This window comes from Callithrix jacchus, chromosome X (genome assembly GCF_049354715.1).
Source record: "Callithrix jacchus isolate 240 chromosome X, calJac240_pri, whole genome shotgun sequence".
Classification (NCBI taxonomy): Eukaryota; Metazoa; Chordata; class Mammalia; order Primates; family Cebidae; genus Callithrix; species Callithrix jacchus.
Genome location: NC_133524.1, coordinates 114,264,909 through 114,285,459, shown reverse-complemented (window position 1 = coordinate 114,285,459; position 20,551 = coordinate 114,264,909). Strand labels below are relative to the sequence as shown.

General features: G+C 39.6%; 1 protein-coding gene across 1 annotated transcript in view; it reads right to left on the bottom strand.

Annotated features, from left to right (window-relative positions):
* The window catches only part of WDR44 (WD repeat domain 44), a 98,627-nt gene extending 88,246 nt beyond the window's left edge, over positions 1–10,381 (bottom strand). Inside the window, exon 1 of the mRNA XM_002763194.6 lies at positions 9,941–10,381. Coding sequence (XP_002763240.1) covers positions 9,941–10,017 — 77 coding nt within the window. The 5' untranslated portion in view covers positions 10,018–10,381. The remainder of the gene's footprint in view (positions 1–9,940) is intronic.
* Between the last annotated feature and the right edge of the window lie 10,170 nt (positions 10,382–20,551).

Sequence of the window (20,551 nt, the reverse complement as noted above, 5' to 3'; positions counted from 1 at the left end):
AAGCAACTGGCAACAATCTATAAAACATTATAGTGGAAAAAAAAATCTGGGATTAAGACTTTTTGACAGGGCACTGAAGCCCAACTCAGCAATGGCTCACACATCCTGAGGGGGTTTCCCTTAGGAACAAAGAACATAAATAACCCTTTGAAATTCAGTGAGCAGTGTCTGGGATTCCAGCTCTTTCAGTAGCAAGGTCATTTTCTGACCTGGCTACCATACTGTAATCAATTATGTCAAAACTTTAAATAAAGGGCATAAAAATACTGCTTTTTATTGTTTTAAACAGTAAATTATACATACCTAAATAGTAGGGTTGGCATTGCCATTCTAACGATTCACATTTAAAATGTGAATTGCACAATGTTTATAGTTTAGAAAATGAAAGTAGGGAGGAACCTAACATTTTACATCTCCATTAAAAACCATTCATTTAAGTACCACAAGTTTGCAAAGCATCACCTCTTGATGGCTGTGCTTTACCCACCTTGAGCTGTCAATAATTGTCTTACTTATCTCATAAAAATTGTCCTGACCATCTTACAGAACTGCAGAAGAATCAGAAGCAATAACATGAGTAAAAGAACTTTGAAAACAAATGCCCACCATTAGTTAGCATTATGCCATTATCATTCTTTGCATGTAACATGTAGCACTATAATACTTCTTTCTTACTGTGGACACATTCATTCCCCCCACAAAAAGTTGGTAACAAGGAACTGATATGAATACAGGATAACTGGCAGCACCTCCCAAGGTTTCACTGTTATCATTTAATATTTACTGGGTAATAGGATCTCCCCAAGTTATGAAGATCCTATACATCCAAAGCACTCTCCTTGCCTCAGCTCTCTTACCACCCTCCTCTTACAGGAACTAGTACCTGTGTGTGGTTAGAAGTGACCGGAGATTGGAGAGAATCAGGAAGTTCAAAAACAGAAGAAACTGTGAAGAGTAGTAGCTACCATAGACCATGCTTACTCACCACCCACCTCCCCAACTAAACCTTCTGTGCACTGCTACACATAACTGTGGACTATGCTGGGAAATAAGGCAAAGGTTAAAAGTCAACAGCTGAGGGCTATGATCTGCGACATAATAGGCACGGTAGTCACTTAAAGGAAAAAGACTGATCTCAATAATTAACCTTAACCCAAGCTAATAAAGATAAAATACCCATTGCAAAATACAGACAAACCTACCTCCTTTCACTCACAAAGGTACTAGTTTTCTCAAGCTACCTGTTCATTCTGCTCACCTGTCTTTCACTAATTCAACGAGTAAGCCCCCCCCACCATAACACTGAACAATTTTTACCAACTTGTTCACCATATACAATTTAAACAATTTTTCCCTTACTCCTTCCAAAAGTTCCCAGCCTTTATGTCTCTTCCATCACTGACCCTTCTCAGTTTTAAGGGACAATAAGTAGTTATACTAGGAAACCTCTGTACTAATGACATCGGATAAGCTAGGAAAGAAAAAGCTGGCAGTGAAAGGGGTGGGGTTGGGGCTGAGGGAAATGTTCAATCCACCTGCCATTTTAGTTTGGCATGGGTAGGTAAGCATATTTTAAAAGACAGAGTTTTAAAAAATATTCAATTGTTAACAGTACTGCTAATAACCAGAAAAATGATTCCCTCAGTCTTCCAATTTCAATAAAGACTTTCAGGTGCAGAATGAAAAGAGGACTATGGATATTAAGTTCATCCACAGCTATTTTTACCAGTTCAAGAACAATGTCAGAAAGAACACTCCCACCTCTTCTCTTGAGCTTGCTTAGTAATCAGGATGCTTGCTTCTGAGACAGTGAATTTGCATACAGCACTACATACTATTTATTGGTTCTCTAGAAAGTTTGATCTGTGGTTCATAAAAATGTCCATGGTTCAGTGAGTTTTGTACTGGAATAGTCTATCACAATTAGTAGAGGACAAGTAGGTTTTATACAGGTATAGATAGCTTGTTCAGGTATGGCTTGTTCTGCATGGGATACCTATTAGAAAATACCATTCAAGTTTTCCCTCAGAAGTTTCAAAAAGATCTTATATTTCATCCTCAGATTTTTTTAAAAGCTGACCCCTCCCCTCCTTTTAAAAATTTTAAAGATCAGGACCCTGTGGAGAAACTGAAACCGCTCTTAAGTCTGTTTGTACAATTAAAGATTTCCTTAAAGCATTATCAGAATTTAACTATAGTTTTTTTATTTATTTTATTTATTTATTTTTTGAGATGGAGTCTCGCTCTGTCACCCAGGCTGGAAGTGCAATGGCACAATCTTGGCTCACCGCAACCTCTGCCTCCCAGGTTCAAGCGATTCTCCTGCCTCAGCCTCCCGAGTAGCTGGGACTACAAGTGCATGCTATCATGCCCAGCTAATTTTTGTATTTTTAGTAGAGACGGGGGTTTCACCGTGTTAGCCAGGATGGTCTCAAGCTCCTGACCTCATGATCTGCCCACCTTGGCCTCCCAAAGTGCTGGGATTACAGGTGTAAGGCACCACGCCCAGCCCACTATTTTTGTTTTTTAAAAGAGACAGTCTGGCTGCAGTGGCATGATCACAGCTCACTGCAGCCTCGACCTCCTGGGCTCAAGCAATCCTCCTGCCTCAATATCCCAAATAGCTAGGACTACAGGCATGCATCATTACGCCCAGCTAATTTTTTAAAACTTTTTTTAGAGATGAGGTCTCGCTACATTGACAAGACTGGTCTTGAACTCCTGGCTTCAAGTGATCCTCCCAACTCGGCCTCTCATGGTGCTGAGATTACAGGTGTGAGCTTCTATACCTGGCCAATCCTTATTTTGAGGAAAACAGGTAAACATATTTATAATTTAAAACTATTTTAGTTATATGAATTCTGAGGTTTTTAAGAGAGAAAATAAATATAAAAAATATGAAAGACATATGGCTTTTAAAAAATAAAGACCCACACAACTATTCAGTCTTTACTGTTCTCCTCCTGTTTATTCAAGGGCTATGAAAGAAAGATAACACTTCCTATTAATTTTCTAAAGTTTTCTCAAATTCAAATGAATTAATCTAAAGGCCAAACATTATTTCTACAACCTATAGAAATCATTTTTGTTAAAAGCTGGGTTGTTTGGTAGCCACTGATGATCAAGATGTTTTTAAGTCATTTTAGCTAGTTTGTGATACTGAGTCTAACATCACATTTGCAAGTATATTTCCTAAATGGTCACCCTTGATCCGGAAATCGATTCTACTTGTTATTACAAAGGGATGGCCATTGGATGCAGTGATGCAACGCATTCAATCTTCAAGACAATGACTAACACTGGACTGAGAAAATTAGTATGAGGAAATTGCTGCCTAAATATGTTTTTGTTAAATTTTGTATGTTCAAAATGTTTAAAAAAGTTTGGAGACAAAAAGGTCTTGTGGACTTAAAAAACAAGTGACTCTGATGGAATGCCAAATTGTGAGCTGCCAGATAGTTGCAGCTGGTAATAGAACTCTAAGACCTGAAGCACTCTGGCAGAACCTGATTATATGGTAATCCTAGTATCTGAGGGAAGGCAAAAGAGCTGGAAGAATAACTGATAGACTGGTTGCTACAGTAAGCAAGATAAATTTGTATACTGACTGAGGAAAAACATTAGGGTTGCCATCAGGTATGAGGCCCGCATTATGTTGAGGGTGCTTTTTCCTTGGTTTTGAATTATGAGATGACAGACTAACACAGACTACTCAGTCTGAAATAAGGGAATAGAAAGAGTTTCACTCTGAAGAGTAAGGAAAGCACCCTATTAAAGGTTTGGCTGGTTAGATGAATAACATGCAACTTTGAGAGGGGAACAGACCTTGTGAAAGTTTGTAGCTATTAGCATAACTATGGATAGAAATGAGAAACGTAGGTTATTTGTCAATTCAAGCTAAATATCAGTAGGGCATCATAAAGTACCTACAATTTTTGTTACTTTAACTTTTATTTAAGGTATTTCATAAGAGGTTATGAATCTCTTACAGAAGGGGCTATTTAATTCATACTGTGAACATGTGTATCAAATGATGGGATTTGTCTTATCTCAGTTATCCATGCCCCAGGAAGCAGCACTGTAACTTGGTCTCTATACCTACTGCTGGGGCTACCTTTACCTCCTCCACCTCCATCACCACAACCTGCATGATCTCTTTATACTCCCTTCCTCCACTTCCACTACTACCCCAGGAAGTAACAAAATTGCAGAGTATGAGGAAGAAACAAAAAATCTCCTAAAGGCGCTTGCCTGGCAAATTCACCTGATTTTGTCAAAGTCTTAACAACGAACTGAAGAGAACAAACGCATGGAGTGTTGGGTAATGTAAAGGCTATACAGTAAGTCTAAAATACCAATAATTAGAAATTATTTTCTGTTTAAGACCAACACTGTACTTCATATCCTACAACTATTTAGGATTTTAATACTTTTTTAAAATCAAGGGCCAGGCACAATGGTGCATACCTGTCATCTCTGTACTTTGGGAGGCCGAGGTTGGGTGGATCAGTTGAGCCCAGGAGTTTGAGACTAGCCTAGGCAACATGGTGAAAACCCATCTCTACAAAATACACATACACACACAAACAACTAGCGGGGCATAGTGGTGCACATCTGTGGTCCCAGCTACTTGGGGGGCTGAGGTGTGAGGATCACCTGAGCCTGGGGAGGTCGAGGCTGCAGTGAGCCAAGATTGCACCACTGTACTCCAGCCTGGGTGACAGAGTGAGAGCTTGTCTCAAAAAAAAAAAAAAAAAAAAAAAGAAAATTATCTGCCCTATCTTATAAAGTGGATTATCACAAGAACAGAATAAAGTTTTTAATTTACAGGAGTTTATACAGATTCAAATTGAGCCCTCAAATTGCCACGCCACTATGGACTGTCTTGCCCTGTGAGTTACCAATTGACAGTTGGATGTCACTAAATATAGTCTATTTATTTATTTATTTATTTTGAGATGGAGTCTTGCTCTGTCACCCAGGCTGGAGTGCAACCTCCGACTCCCAGATTCAAGCAGTTCTCCTGCCTGAGCCTCCTGAGTAGCTGGGACTACAGGTGCATGCCACCATGCTTGACTAATTTTTGTATTTTTAGTATAGATGGGGTTGGCCAGGCTGATCTCAAACTCCTGACCTCAGGTGTTCCACCCACCTCAGCCTCTCAAAGTGCTGAGATTACAGGTATAAGCCACAGTGCTCAGCTAGATGTCACTAAATTTAGAACTTGAATTTACTAATTAATATGCAGAGGGTTTTTTTTCTCACTTCAATATGTTATATGAGTGTGATAAAACAACATTTGTAAATATATTTCTATCATTCCACAAAGTCTTCATTAATCAAATTTAATTGTGATCAAATACATATGATTAAATGTCAACTCATCAACAAACAGCCATTTTTAAGGAAACTTTCCTAAAGCAATAAATATTGCACAGATATTTTTAAAATTAAAACTTGTATCAATGTTCAATTCAGAGAGAAATGTTTCTGACACCTAAGTAAAGTGAGAAGCTGAGTTTTCAACAAAGGCAGCTACATACCTTTTTATTTTTCAGACCTAAAAGTTCTTCAGGACAGTTTGGTCTGGGTTCCCATGATTTAAGATTTTATCATTATTCCAGTCTGAATATGGTAGATTGCAGTTAATAGCAACTAAATGCTTAAGAATAAAATGAAATAATACAAATAATCACTGTTCTTAGACAAGCTATTTTGCCATTGTTTTCCACCCTGACTTGGAGAAAACTAGAGAGCAAAATTAGGATCCTAGAACAGTGAAAGGTCTGATAGGCAAGGTGTGAAGAAACAGTCAAGCAGACCATCTTAAGAGCCCAGCTAATAGAGTAAGTGCCAAAACCTATGACAGGAATACCCAGCAATACCTTCCCTCCTTCCACAGATGGAGGTGCTATAAGTGAGGAATCAAGAGACCTGTGCTCTAGTTACCAGTCTGCCCCTATTAGCAATGTGTCACCTCCCCTCTCAGATGCTAAATTTCACTTTCAGTTAAAAAGGAAGGCTGGGCTAAAATGATCGCCAATCCCTTCCTACTCTAAAAATGTTATGATTCTAGCCTTCTTCCAAGGCCTCAAAAATATTTTGGCTGCCACTAAAAAAACAAAGAGTGCTGAAAATGTTACATTTATTTTTACAACATGTTCTCAGTGCCCGCCTTTAGTATGTGTAAGTATAAACCACACGAGTTAGCAGGGGCATTCATCTCATATATAATTTGCCCAGTAAATACTTTATTTCAAATTTATGAGTCATGAACTATGTACCAAATACCATTAAGTTAAACTAAAAGGTTAAAAAAAAAATCACAGAAAGATTTACCAAGAACGAAAGCTTATCAATACAAGCACACTAATAAACCTCACTATAAAGACATCTAGAGTTAGAAGGGTTCTCAAGAGTGTAATCCCTCAATTTAAAGATGAAGAAATAAAATGACTCACACTCTACAGCTCTTTTCTAGTATACCACACAGTTCCTCCTCTTTCCTACTGTATCAAAAGACAGCCCAGTAGCAGAAAGAACGCCATACTGTTAAACTGAACCGGGTTCTAGACCTAGTTCCACCATTAATTTGCTGGGGCAGCTTTTACAAGTTCCTTTCTCTCTCTAGGCTTCAGTTTTCACAACCTATTACATGAAGGAGTTTAACTAGATGTCCCTTCTAGCTACAATAGGCTATGATCTTACAAAACTCCTATCTGACAAAAGAAAAATACACTTTCCTGAAAGAAAGTGGAATTCCTTACCAAGAGAACAAAAAAGTTTGGGGTGCTAGTTTTAAAGAATATGTATCAGTTAAATTCAGCAATTTGGTCCTAAAGCATTTTACTCCAGAATCCACTAAGGGAGGATCTCTCTCTACCTCTTTATCACTTCCCTCACCACCCTCCACAGAAAAAAAAAAATACTGGACTAGGAGTTTGAAGAGCCTGTTTCAAATCCCAGTTCTGCCACTTGAAAGGTGTCTCCTAGGGCAATTCACTTACCCGTCTCGAGTCTAAGGTTCCTCACACATAAAAATGAAGATAAGAATGAGAAAACCTGGGCCTGGCGAGATGGCTTATGCCTGACAGTAATCCCAGTGCTCTGGGAGGCTGAGGTGGGAGGGTCACTTGAAGCCAGGAGTTTGAGACCAGTCTGGGCAATACAGCAAGACACCATCTCTAAAAACCTTTCTCTAAGCAGGGTGGTGTGCACCTGTGGGAAGATAACTTGAGCTTAGGAGCTTGAGGCTGCAGTGAGCCATGATCTCGCCACCACTCCACCTTGGGCAACAGCCTTTTTTTCCAGGACCCTGTCTTAAAAAAAAAAAAAGAATAAAGAAAACCTGACCTAAAATATCAATTTAAAAAAAGCATTATAAATATGGTATATATTGCTGGGCAAGTGAAGATGATCTGCCACTGTGTAAAAGTAGGCTGTATTGTAATCAAAACTCTCTATTAAAAAACTGGGCTGATTTTAACATATTAAATTTGCTTTCAAAGAGTAGATTAATAAAGCTGAAGACAACACTGTAGGGAAATGCAAGAAATAAATTAATTTTAGGAAATAGACTGTGTATTAGGATTGCACTAATTAACAAAACATGAGACAAATCTCCACTGCCTACTCAGTTTACTACGATTTGATGGCATAGTCTATGTACTCCCAAACACACAACAGCAAGGAACATTTCTGAAGTGCCCAAATTCAGTCTATTAACTTTAAAAATTGTATGGTTTGCCACTCCAAGTCATATCAAGGAACAAAACATATTTCTGATGACCAATATCTAGTAAGGCAATCTGTTTCCACAAATCAAGATTTCTCACTACATTTCTAGGTTATAAGTTGCCCAGCCAGATCTGCTCACAGTGTCTTATGCAAATGATACAACCTTCCACAAAGGGTAGAGGAAAATGTAAATGATGCTAACCTTTTACTGCCCTCTCAGTCCTGCCAGTTCTTTTCAGATGCAATTCTCCAGATTAGTCTATTCTCTTTCCAATCCTCTAATACAGTAAGGAACTCTGAAACCCACAAACTGACCCTGTAGTAGTTTTATCCATAGAGCTCAACACACTTAGTAATTGGGCAGGTTAAAGATAAAATTAGAAAGCTGAGTTCCAAGCAACTTTCCTAATATCAGAGGATCAAAGTGCTTGAGAAGCTATATTACCTCACGAGAGAAGTGACTATCAGTTCTATCAAAATGACTCATCTGGTTTAGATAAGTAAAATAGCTCCAAGTTCTGTATCTCCCAAAGTAAGCTCTGTGTAAAGTTAACAAATTTGCCAATGCCAAGAAAGGAAGGAGATCATGAACATTTTGAATGCTTTCTCTGTGCCCAGGTACTAGACAGACAGTTTACACAGGTCCTGATATAACTTGCGTCCTTTGAAGTTAAACTTATTCAATGGAAAGAAACAACATCCACACAGTAGTTCTAAACTGATCATCTTGTAAACGGATCATCTCGTAAACTGATTATTTCCCTCCCCCACCCCAATACACACACACACAAGTACCAAAGGACTTGGTCTCTCATTTAACCTGTATTGTCAGTTTATTACTTTGAAGGGAAAACCACACAGAAAAAAGTTAAACTTCACGGAAATCTAATATATTTCAAAACCCAAATGTATTTCCTATCCTCTACTACCTAGCTCTAAACTTGTCTCAGATATTGAACTTGAAGGGGATTCAGTGCCATCTCAAGATTGGCCACTGCCACCCCAAAATCCAAAGGTTGGTGGAAAGACACACATATGAAATTTATTTGTATTGTAACTTTTTGGTGTATATTGTGTATAAACATACATTAGTTTTTAGAATGACTTCTGGCATGCACGGCTAACTGTACTTGCATCAGAGGGGGCATTTCTCCCACGGAATAAGTTCGAGAATTGAAGCCAGTTCACTTCTGTAATCATATTAGTCATTTATACTAACATACAAATTTTACCAATCTTCAAGTTATTACAGCATGAAAACATATTTAACTGCCTCTAATTCCACGAACATTCGCAGGGGAGTTCGGCGAAATCGTTTTAAAGCACTACCTCAACTTTGAAAAGTGGAGAAGTGGGTAAGTAAATACAAGTCCTAGTCAAGCGAGCATTCCAACTACTGTACTTCCTATTCAGAATCACCCATATTAATCACCACTAAAACATCTTGCAGAATTAGATACAAAACACAAAGCTGGGGCTCTCTTTCCAATCACCAGATTACTCAGCACTTGTTTGTTCCTCTGTAGTCAGTTGTGTACATTTCTGTCTGGCTATCCTTTTAGATCGCATTCTTCCTAATGGTAGGGACCGTGTATTCGATCTCCTTTATCTCACGGCAAGGTATTACTTTAATAAAACACTGTTCATCTAGAGTCCATCAGCTAGAGGATTTTCTTAAGCAAATACCCAACCTTTTCCCCGCTCCTTCTCGCTGTGTGCAAGGCAAATAGGGGAGACTTACAGCCACCTCTGAAATGAATAGGTATGTTAGCGGTAAAGGGGAGAATAAAAACTACAAGTCACATTTCTCCTGTTAGTGCTCCTTTAATCTACGGTCCCCGAGGCCAAAACGGATGTTTGAAAGGTAAGCTCTGAACCCTACAGATAGAAATCTCCGGCTCTCAGGCATGTAGGCTGTTCCCCCTCACAGAATCCTGGACCAGACGAGAAACCGGCTCTGAGAGAGACTCTGGGACCGTTCAGTAGGGAAACTGCCTGAAGGCTGCCCGAGGTGGGCGACTCCCCCTTCTCCGAGTCACCCGCCCTAAGAAGCCCAAGGTCTGGGTTCTGAAGTGCTCCAGTGAGACGGAGAGGAACAGCAGTGGCGGACACAGCGGGACCTGGGAGGGGTGTAAGGGGAAGGCACAGGAGATGCAGGGGGCTAGGGATGTCCGGCTTCCTGGACACAGCTGCGGTTACTTACCCCACGAGGTAGCCGCCCCCTAGGTGCACATCTTCAGGGGCATCATAGAATTCCTCGGTGTCGCTTTCCGACGCCATTTATAGGACACACCCGCGGGTGAGGGGGCCGGCGCCGCCTGGAGGAAGGGTGACTCTCGTCTTCTAGTCGACCTCCGCCCGGGCGAGACTGGGGAAGTGGGTCCCGGGCAAGGCTGAGGGAGCGTACGATCTGTAGCGAGGAGACTGTTAAGGAAAGGGGGCCGCCCTCAGTTGCCGGGCTTCGGGAATAACCCGCAGAGCGGCCGCCTGAAGAGGCGGCGGTAGGTCCAGAGACTCTTGCTGCCACCCCTCCCAGTGATAGGTGTATAAGGAGCGCGAAAGAGGCGGTGGCTCTTCGCAGTGGGGGAGGGAGGGCGCGCCGGCGACAGCGGCTCCAGTCTCTCCCGCAGCAGCAATTTACAGCAGCTGCGAGAGCTAGTTGCCCGCAAAATACCGACGCGCACCTACCATCGCGAGATTTCGGGAGGGGCGGCAACACGTAGGCGGGGCGAAGAGGTGGCGGGGGCGGTTCCAGAGAGGCAGCGCTCCGATTACTTCTGCCTCAGAAGCCTATCAAAACAGCGCAAGCGCGTTGAGGGCGTTCGGGGAGGGCCGGAAGTAGCCGAGAAGGGAGGGAGTGAGCCTCCCGAAGGGAGGAGTCTAGGACCTGCGCAGGAGCAGCGTGGTGCCCGGACTGTGAGGGCGCGCGCCCGACGTAGGTGGGGTTGGGCAGAAGGTCTTACTCTCTAACTCTGCAGTTCCAAAGAGACGCATTTTGAGAGGGATGATTTTGAGTCGTTTTTTTTTCTTGTAAAGAAATGCTCTCGGGAAACGTCGGTAGGGACATTTTGGCGTATATTTACAGTGTCTTACTATCCAAGCCCGGAATGTCCCACCCTAGGGCATCGACAGGTCCACCACCTCTAGCGAGTTATTGCAAGGATAACTGGCCTTTATTTACTACGAGTTATAATTGAGATCCCTAGATACGATCCTGCCGGCCAGAAGGTGGGGTCCTTGAGATATACACGGGGAGTCTGCCAGTTCCGTGGAGTAATGATGGATTTATTGCTGGAGCTGAGCCAGTATAAGGCCTCCGGTTACTTTTTGTCCGCACATCTCTGTCTCTGCCGACACTTGATATAAGAGAAGTTCTTACATACTGCCCAAAATGTGCGTCAGCTAAATGGTAAATATTTATCGAGCAGTTATCATTGCAAGGCTACGAGCTAATGGCTTAATTCTGATCCTCAACTGCCCAGTGTCCGGTGATAAAAATAGAAAGGTACTTTTTAAAAAACCGAGATGTTCCTTCTTAAACCACGGGTAATTGACCATCAAGATGATAGCATTGACTCAATATGATCACAAAGCATTTTTAGTTCTCCAAATGACATTATAATAGGCATTTTGAGCTGTTCATGCAGCCTCAATTACTACTCAAGAAAAGACTGGATTGGAGCCAAGGGCATGGCCTCAGGCTGGAAAGGAAAACTGGACTGTCAAGCAATCAGGGCAAGGTCTGTTGTGGTCTGCTGGACTTGGGTAAAACCAAATGTCATATACTGTATATTCTATAATATCCCAGGGAGTTAAAGGAAAACACTCCATAATCAAATATATTAATATTTTTGCAGCAAGACATATGATTGTTCATACGGGATAAATAAATACTAGTAAATAGCCTCATTCAGTTTGAGTCGGACGCTTCTGCCAAATAAGTTTAGGATAGATCCATTTGACTGTCAAATAAATTACTAAAAAAAAAAAACCCACAACTTGGTTTCCAGAGCTTTTTGAGTTTCAGGATTGGAGACAAGGGATTTGTGGATCCTTGTGAGAGTTTGACTTTTGTCAAAAGCTAAAAATTATTAGGTTTTATGTGTCTTAAACATGTTAATTAACTTCCTAGGTATAAAAATGTACCTCAGAATACTAATTTTTAAAAATGTTTTGCTCACTAAGATAGTTTTTTTTTTTCTTTTTGGATTATGGAAAGATACACGGTGTAAGGTAAAGAAATATATATTTATGGAAAGATATAGCTACCTGAATATATTTTCTTTCTAGTTATCTAATAGTGAATTTACGGTTTCCAAAAAAAAAAAAATTTAGTTTTCTCTATATGATAGAGGTATTAGCTCCAGGTGTGGTGTCTCACATTAGTAATCCCTGCAATTTGGGAGGCCAAGGCAGGTGGATTTCTTGCACTCAGGAGTTTCAGACCAGCCTGGGCAACATGGCAAAACCCTGTCTCAACAAAAAAGTTCAAAATGTAGCTGGGTGTGGTGGCATGTGCCTGTGGTCTCAACTACTCTGGAGGCTGAGGTGGGAGGATTACTTGAGCCCAGGAGGTTGAGGCTTCAGTGAGCTGAGATAGCGCCACTGCACTCCAGACTGGGTAGCAGAGCCACACCCTATCTCTCTATCTCTTACACACACACACACACACACACACAAATATGCCATGTGTGAAAACTAGTCACTCAGTTCAGTAAACATATACAATTTGGTGCAATTTAGACCCACTGCGGTGGCTCACACCTGTAATCCCAGCACCTTGGAAGGCCAAGGCACATGGATCACTTGAGGTCAGGAGTTCGAGACCAGCCTGGCCAACATGGCAAAAGCCTGTCTCTACTAAAATTTCAAAAGTTAGCCAGGCATGGTGGCACTTGCCTATTGTCCCGGCTACTCAGGAGGCTGGGGCAGGAGAAGCCCTTGAACCCGGGAGGCAGAGGTTGCAGTGAGCCAAGATCAGGCCACTGCACTCCAGGCTGGATGACAGAGTGAGACTCTGTCTCAAAAGCAACAACAGAAACAAAACAGAGAAAGACAACTTCAGTTTCTGCGTATCAGGAGCTAATAATCTAGTAGTAGAGACAAATATGGAGTCCTAGTTTGGTGCTTTTTTATTTTTTAATATACTATATCAGCTCTCTTGGACCTTTTAAGTTGCCTTAAACATTATACTTAGAAAATGATAAAATGGATAAGAATGATAAAGTGGTAATATTTTTAGAGCTTTTAAAGTTGCCCATTTAAATGATTTTATCAATTGTATGAGAAAGTGAATTGCTAGAATGAATTGCTGGAACATTAAAACACATGTAAATACCACCTAGCATCACTTTTGAAGATGTAAAAGATGTGTTTATTTTGCCTGAAATATTAGTTCTTGAGTTTTAAAGCAGCAGATTTTAGGTATCATCCAAGGCAGCAATTTTGAAGCTTTTCTCTGTATTAGAAATGGAAACTTAATCAAACTTAATTTTATGCAAAAGTTCATGTGGCATACAAATAAAAACTGCTCTGTTTGAAACAGGGTTTCAAAGTTGAGGTCCCTGTCTGTTTGACCTTCCTTAAATCTCCAGAGGCTGTTCCAAGGCTTCATAGAAAAAGAAGAAATGAAAAAGCAGAGGTTTGGCAAATTATACTCCACAGGACAAATCCATCCCACTCTCTGTTTTTGTAAATGACATGTTGTTGGAACATAGCCAGGACTATTTGTTTATGTATTGTATATGGCCACTATCATGGCAGAGTTGAGTATCTGGGAAAGAGACTGTGTGACCCACCAAACCTAAAATATTTACTATCTAGCCTTTTCTACAGAAAAATTTTATAGATCCTTGGTCCATAAGGTACTATTTTCTAGAGTACCTCAAAACTAAAAATACCCTCAAATTAAATGGTTTCAGCAGATTATATGATGTTGCAAAATCGTATGTGTAGATAAAAATAAGAATAAAACCTTTTTCTGCTGGCTCATTCCCAATGACTATAAAAATTCATAGATCTAAGGGTAAGTGAGTTTAAGGAAAATTTTTATGCTTAACTAAATTCCTTATCTGCATAGCAAATACTCTACTCTCCAAAGACTAGAGGTCACAGCCACTGTATGGAACAACTTACCTGTGGGATGTTAATTCTCTCCTCTTGGCAGGAATAATACAAACTGGCAACATCCTTGAGGCCAATTTTGCCCCAACCCCACAGGTAACCAATCACTCAGAACATCAGTGTTCCAAGTACATCTTAATAAGTGTAGCCTTTTATTACAAACAAGAGCTAAAGTGATAACTCAGGAAAAATAATTTTTTTAATGTACAGTATCAGGTGACTTGAGACACAATGTTGACATAAAAGATTTAATATTACTCAGTATGTTGCCCAGTTGGTCTTGAACTCCTGGCCTCAAGTGATCCTCTTGCTTTCGCCTCCCAAAGTGTTGGGGTTACAGGTGTCAGCCACTGTACCTGGTCTACTACCTGCAACCCTTCTGATACCTACTTCCACAAGCAAATTTCAGGTCTTTTTGAAAATAAAGATCCGTCTTTATTGCAGCATTTATGTATTTCCTAATCATTTTACATGTGTAAAACTGTGCTGCCATTTTTATTAGGTTCTCATCTTTTTGTGTTGATATCACTGATGGAATTTTTAAATTCTTTGCCCCTAACCCATTTTCCCCAGAAACCTTGTGGTTTTTATTGAATAATTTTGCATAGCAGAGTGATTTTTAGGAATGCCCAGGTCGCTTTATAGCAGAACTGACTGTAGTCCAGAAGTAGTAGCTTCAGGCATGGCTGTATCCAGGGCCCTAGATATATCAATACTCTCTCCTTCTGTCCATCTGCTTCGTTTTGTGCTTTGACTTCAATTTTCCTATTGCAAACAACTTCCTTCTTGTAGTTAGTGAAGATAGCTGCAAGAAATGTTAGCTTATAATGAATAACTCTCAGTCCTAAAGGAAGGGAGACTTTCTCTGTCAGTGTTTATATATTAAATCTCAGAGAGGATATTGATTGTTCTTAGGAGGCCCATCTAACTAGGAGCATACAGAACTCTCATTTGTTCAGGCCTGGGTCGGCTGATTCCTTGCCACTTGCCAAATCAGGAGAGACTGATTATCTTCCTTACTAGGACTGTGTAGAATAATCAGTGGGTGTTTTTTCAAGGAAAGGATACTAGCAAAACGAACAAACAAACAAACAAAAGGACACAGAGGATACTAGCGACAGTAACAACGTGTTTATATAAGTTATTAAGGGGTAAGTCTCCATATTCATTGACATGAAAAGAGCTCATAAAGTGTTAAATGAAAACAGATGTTATGGAATACTGTGTATAGAATAATCCCACTCATGTAAATCATTTATCTATGCACATATGTATACCTATGTGTATGGAGAATTCTGGAAAAATATTCACAAAGGATTTATTGTGTCTTTGGTTACTGATTAAAATAATAATATGAGGTTTGTGCCTTATTTGTACCTTTGTGTAATGACTGAATTTCTACAATGAATATGTATTACATTGTAAATAAGGGGGAATTATTAAAAGAAAATATATAACCTATCATATACAAGGTAGATTTACATACATAATTAGAATCTAAAATTAATTTCCAACATAGTGCATGACTATGAATCCTGAGCCTATTGTAGGTAAAACAGTTTCTGGAACACTTCAATAAATGTCACCAAGAAGCTGAACTTTGAAAAAATACCCACGATGCAAATCTTGAAATGCAGTTAGTCTATCACTCGAAAGTCATATTTTCTGCACTGCAAGCCTGATACATAAAGGTAATAAGTAATGGTAATTTCTAAAGCAACTAGAAATGGTGAATCTGTTAAACAGATGTGGAGCTCTTTGCAGCAAGGTAAAATGCTGGAGGTATACTTCTAACAATATGGACTAAGCACAGTTTTGTTTTTCAAAACATTGAGTATACATGGCATGATCTAAAGAGAAATAAAGACATATGAACTTTAGTCCTCAAAAAAGTTATTCTAGGTCACAAACTGGAGAAGATATCTTTTGTCCACCACTTATGGTATCTTTGTTTATTTTTTTAATTGCTTGAAACTCAATGTAATGGCAAATATTTATATAGAAACATCAATCACCAGGCTAATATGCACATAGACACACTCAATAGCAACAACTAGAATTTTCTGGTGCTATAGACTGTGTCTTCTTAAAATGCATGTGTTGAAAACCGATCCCCAATGTGATGGTATCTGGAAGTGGGAAGGAACTTTCAAGGTTACTTAGTCCAAGCCTCATATCTCATACATGAACTCCTTCTACAAACTTCACCAATAAATGGTCATTGAAGGACATGGAGTTCAGTATTTATCCAATCAATTTTTTGGTAACTTCTAATGTTGGCACATTTCTTCATTTTATTTAACCCAAATCTACATTTCTGCAATTTTCATCCACTGGTTATGATTCTGGCTACTAAGTCCATACAAAACCTTTCATCTTTTCAAAGATGATTATCAAGTCTCTGTAGTATATTTATCTTGGGAATATATACTGATATGCTTACACTGAATGTGTTAAGAGACAGAGAAATGGGAATTTTGTCTATACAATTAAGGTGGTGCATTACATAAACATGCAATAATATGTGTAGATACTATATATGTTCACCATATGTGAACAGTACCTGTATAATGGTATGTTCTCTATGCATACGTAGTAATAATATGTTACAAAACAATACTTTCTAAGACAGTTTCATCTATTATTTAATGATAATATAATCACTATCATTAAATTACTGCTCACTAGGTAACAGGCACCACATTAAGTACTTTGCATATATTATTTAGCTTAATTCATACACTATTTGAAGAAGATGCTACTATTTTCCCCATTTTACAGGTAGAGAAATTGAAGTTCAGAAGAGTTAAGTGATTTGCCCTATGTTTCACAGCTAGTTTTTAGTGGTCAGGATTTGAGCCCAAGGCCTTCTGAGTGCAGAGCCTGAACTCTTAAGCGCTTTGAGGGTAGGAAAGATCATGTTATCACCTTTACAGGTGTGAAAACTGAGATGTTGAAAGTGATGATATGCCTAAGGTTACACTTTGATTTGATTTTAGTATTTTATTTTTTTCACTACCTCTCCAGAGTTTGGAGTTTCATTAGCCTGCAGCAAATGAGCCATGTTAATGAGTAAAGTATCTAAAATAATAATATTGCAACAAGTAAAAAAGCAATTGGTTGATATTTCTTTTTTCATTTTTTATGATATACTTTATCTAAATGTGTACATCTCAACATTGGAGGGTTGTGGTAGGCAGAATTCTAGGATGGCCTCCAGGATTCCCAGCCCCTGGTATACACACATCTCCTAGTTATTCAATCCAAAACTAATCTAGACGCTGTTGTAAAGAGATTTGTCAGATGTGATTCAAGTCCTAAATCAGTTTACTTTAAGGTTAGGTAGATTATATAGGTGGATCTAACCTAATTTCTTGAGTTCTTTAAAAGCAGAGAGATTTTTTTTCTGGCTGACGGTGAAGAGGAAGTCAGAAAAATACACTCTGTCTGGCTGGCCTAGAAGAAAGCAAACATCTATGTTATGAACTGCCTATGAGGGCTATGTGGTGTGGATTGTGGGTGGCCTCTAAGAGCTGAGAATGAACCCCCAGCTGATAGCAAGGAAATGGGAGCCTCAGTCCTGTGGCTGCAGGGAACTGAATTCTGCCAACAGCTAGCAGGAGCTTAGGAGAGGACCCCAAGATCCAGATGTGAATACAGCCTGGCTGACACCTTGGTTTCAGCCTTGTGAGTCGCATTGTACTCAGATTTCTGGCTTACAGAACTGTGACCTAATAAACTGGCATTGTTTTAAGCCACTAACCTTGTGGTCATTTGTTATGAAGCAATATAAAACTACTGCAGGGGCACATATCACTATCCTCTCTCCTGGTTAAGAACCACAGATCTAGGAAGGTCACGGTAAAAGCACATGTAACACATCAACACGGACTCTTTGCTTTCTGAAGTCCTTGGGTGCACTTGGGAATAAATGTAACACTGGAGTGAACATTATGGTGTGTTTCTCTTAAGAGAAAAACAGTGAATTCAGAAAAAACCACCTAACATGCATTTAAGATATGAAAGAAGTGTTTAGTGTCATATACACTACACACACTGTAACCCAAATTCAACCCCATTTACAAAACCTTCTCCAGAACCCCAGCAAGCCTGCTACACATGTGATGTTAGGGACTGTCTGATCCCTTCCTCTGTGGTCTTTTCCCATTGGGTGAATCTGCTTGCCTTTAGAACTTGAGCTCAGTTCCAACGTTAATCTTTATTTTTTTCATTCCAGATACTTTTAGATGTTAAGGTATAATTAACAAAATTGTATATATTTATGGGGTACAATGTGATGTTTTAAATATACATACACACACTGTGAAATGATTAAATCAAGCGAATTAACACATCCATCACCTGACATACATATCACTATTTGTGATGAGAACATTTAAGATCTACTTTTAGCAATTTTCTTTATTTTTCATACCTTAGACTTTCTAATGATGTACGTGTGTGTGTGTGTGTGTGTGTGTGTGTGTGTGTGATGCAGAACACTTGCAGAATTCTTTCAGATGAAAACTCACATCCTTCAAATCAGGCACATTCTCCATTATTTGCTAATTTCCTGCTTCCTATTTTTCTCAGTTCTCTTTTCTGTAATTTATATTAGCCATTGGTCTCATTTTCCCTGTTTATTTTCACTTTTTCTTTGTTTAACTTTAAGCTCAGGGGTACAAGTGCCCCTAGCTGACACAAGTTGTTACATACGTAAAATTGTGTCCTGGGGGTCTGTTGTACAGGTTATTTCATCCTCCAGATATTAAGCCTAGTACCCACTAGTTGTTTTTCCTGATCCTCTCCCTCCTCTGAACCTTCACCCTCTGATAGGCCCCAGTGTGTGCTGTTCCCCTCTGTGTCCATGTGTCCCCATCATTTAGCTCCCACTTATAAGTGAGAACGTGCAGTATTTGGTTTTCTGTTCCTGAGTTAGTTTGCTAAGGATAATGGCCTCCAGCTCCATCCATGTCCCTGCAAAGGACATGATCGCATTCTTTTTTATGGCTGCAAGCAATTTTCAAGTATACAATACATTATTATTAACCATACTCACCATGTTGTGCAATAGATCTCCAGAACTTATTCCTTCTGCCTAACTGAAACTTTGTATCTTTTGACCAGTATCTTCCCATTTCTTGGCTGTGGTCCCTTACTCCCCCTAGGCCCTGGCAACTGTCATTCTACTTTCTGTCTCTATGAGTTTGACATTTTTAGATTTCACATGTAAGAGAGATCATGCAGTAGTTGTCTTTCTGTGCCTGGCTTATTTCGCTTAGCATAATGTACTCCAGGTTCATCTGTGTTTTCACAAATGACTGTATTTCCTTCTTTTTAAAGGCTGAATAGTATTCCTCAATGTTAATCTTACTAATAACCTTCTGGTGTCATTAATTGATGTCACTGTGGTTGCCTTATCATTCATCCCTTCTTCCACAGAATTAGCAACAGATTAAGGGCTCACTATATGCCAGATATTGTACTACATATTGGGTTAACAGTGGTATGGCCCAGTCCTTGACTGAGCTTTTCATCTTCGTTTTTTAAACCTGGAATCTGACATATGATCCATATCATCTGGGGGTGGGGCTCCCATTAGTCATTGCCCAGTCCCTGAAAAATGAAATCCCTAACTTTTCACTTATGTTTTTTTTTTTTTTTGTCTGTGTTCCTCATCTGTGAAGCCAAATATTCTGCATATTAGACTGCTGTGAGTATGGTCTTCCTATGTTCCCTGGCCAATACTAAGTCTGGACTTGAAACCTAGCTTGTCCTGCTGGATTTTTTTTTGCTTTCTTCTGTCATCCTGTCCACCTTTACACACTGCCCACCTAAGTCACAGTGGCTGGCTGGTATGGTTGGGAATATCTATTCTTTTAGACCTGCCATATACCTCTTAAAATTGGGAAACAGTAGACATAATTTTAGTTTTTCAAATTTTCTGACAAAGTTTTATACCAAGAATGATCATTTTGTGAAGAGTAGACAACTCTTTGTGGCCAGGTATAGTGACTCATGCCTGTAATTCCAGTAATTTGGGAGGCCAAGGCAGGCAGATCACTCGAGGTCAGGAGTTCAAGACTAATCCGGCCAACATGGTGAAACCTTATTTCTACTAAAAATACAAAAATTAGCCGGGCATTGTGGCACACACCTCTAGTTCCAGCTACTTGGGAGACTGAGGCAGGAGAATTGCTTGAACCTGGGAGGTAGTGGTTGCAGTGAGCCGAGATTGCACCACTGCACTCAAGCCTGGGCAACAGAAGGAGACTCCATCTCAAAACAAAACGAAACAAAAGAGTAGACAACTTGTTTAAAAATGAAACATGGATCTGGCCTCAGTCTTGGGCAAAAGTCTGAAAGTCATGACCTAAGAAGAGGGATGGGGGTAAAAAAGGGAATAATAATTCAGTCTATACCTATGATCTAACTAATATTTTACAAGCTATCTCAATCATTTAATTCTCAAACCTTTCTCCACTGTATTTTTATTTATATTTTGTAGGTAGGAATCTAAAGCACAGTGACAGGGTCAAAATTTGAACTTAGATGAGTCCTGAGCCTTAAGTGCATGCTTTTCCTGATATACCACACTAAATGTATACTTTTATCTCCATTTTTCCTTTTGGAAATTGCAGAGTGGCTCAGCTAGGAGTTAGTATTAACAGAGCCTACCTACCAGATGCTG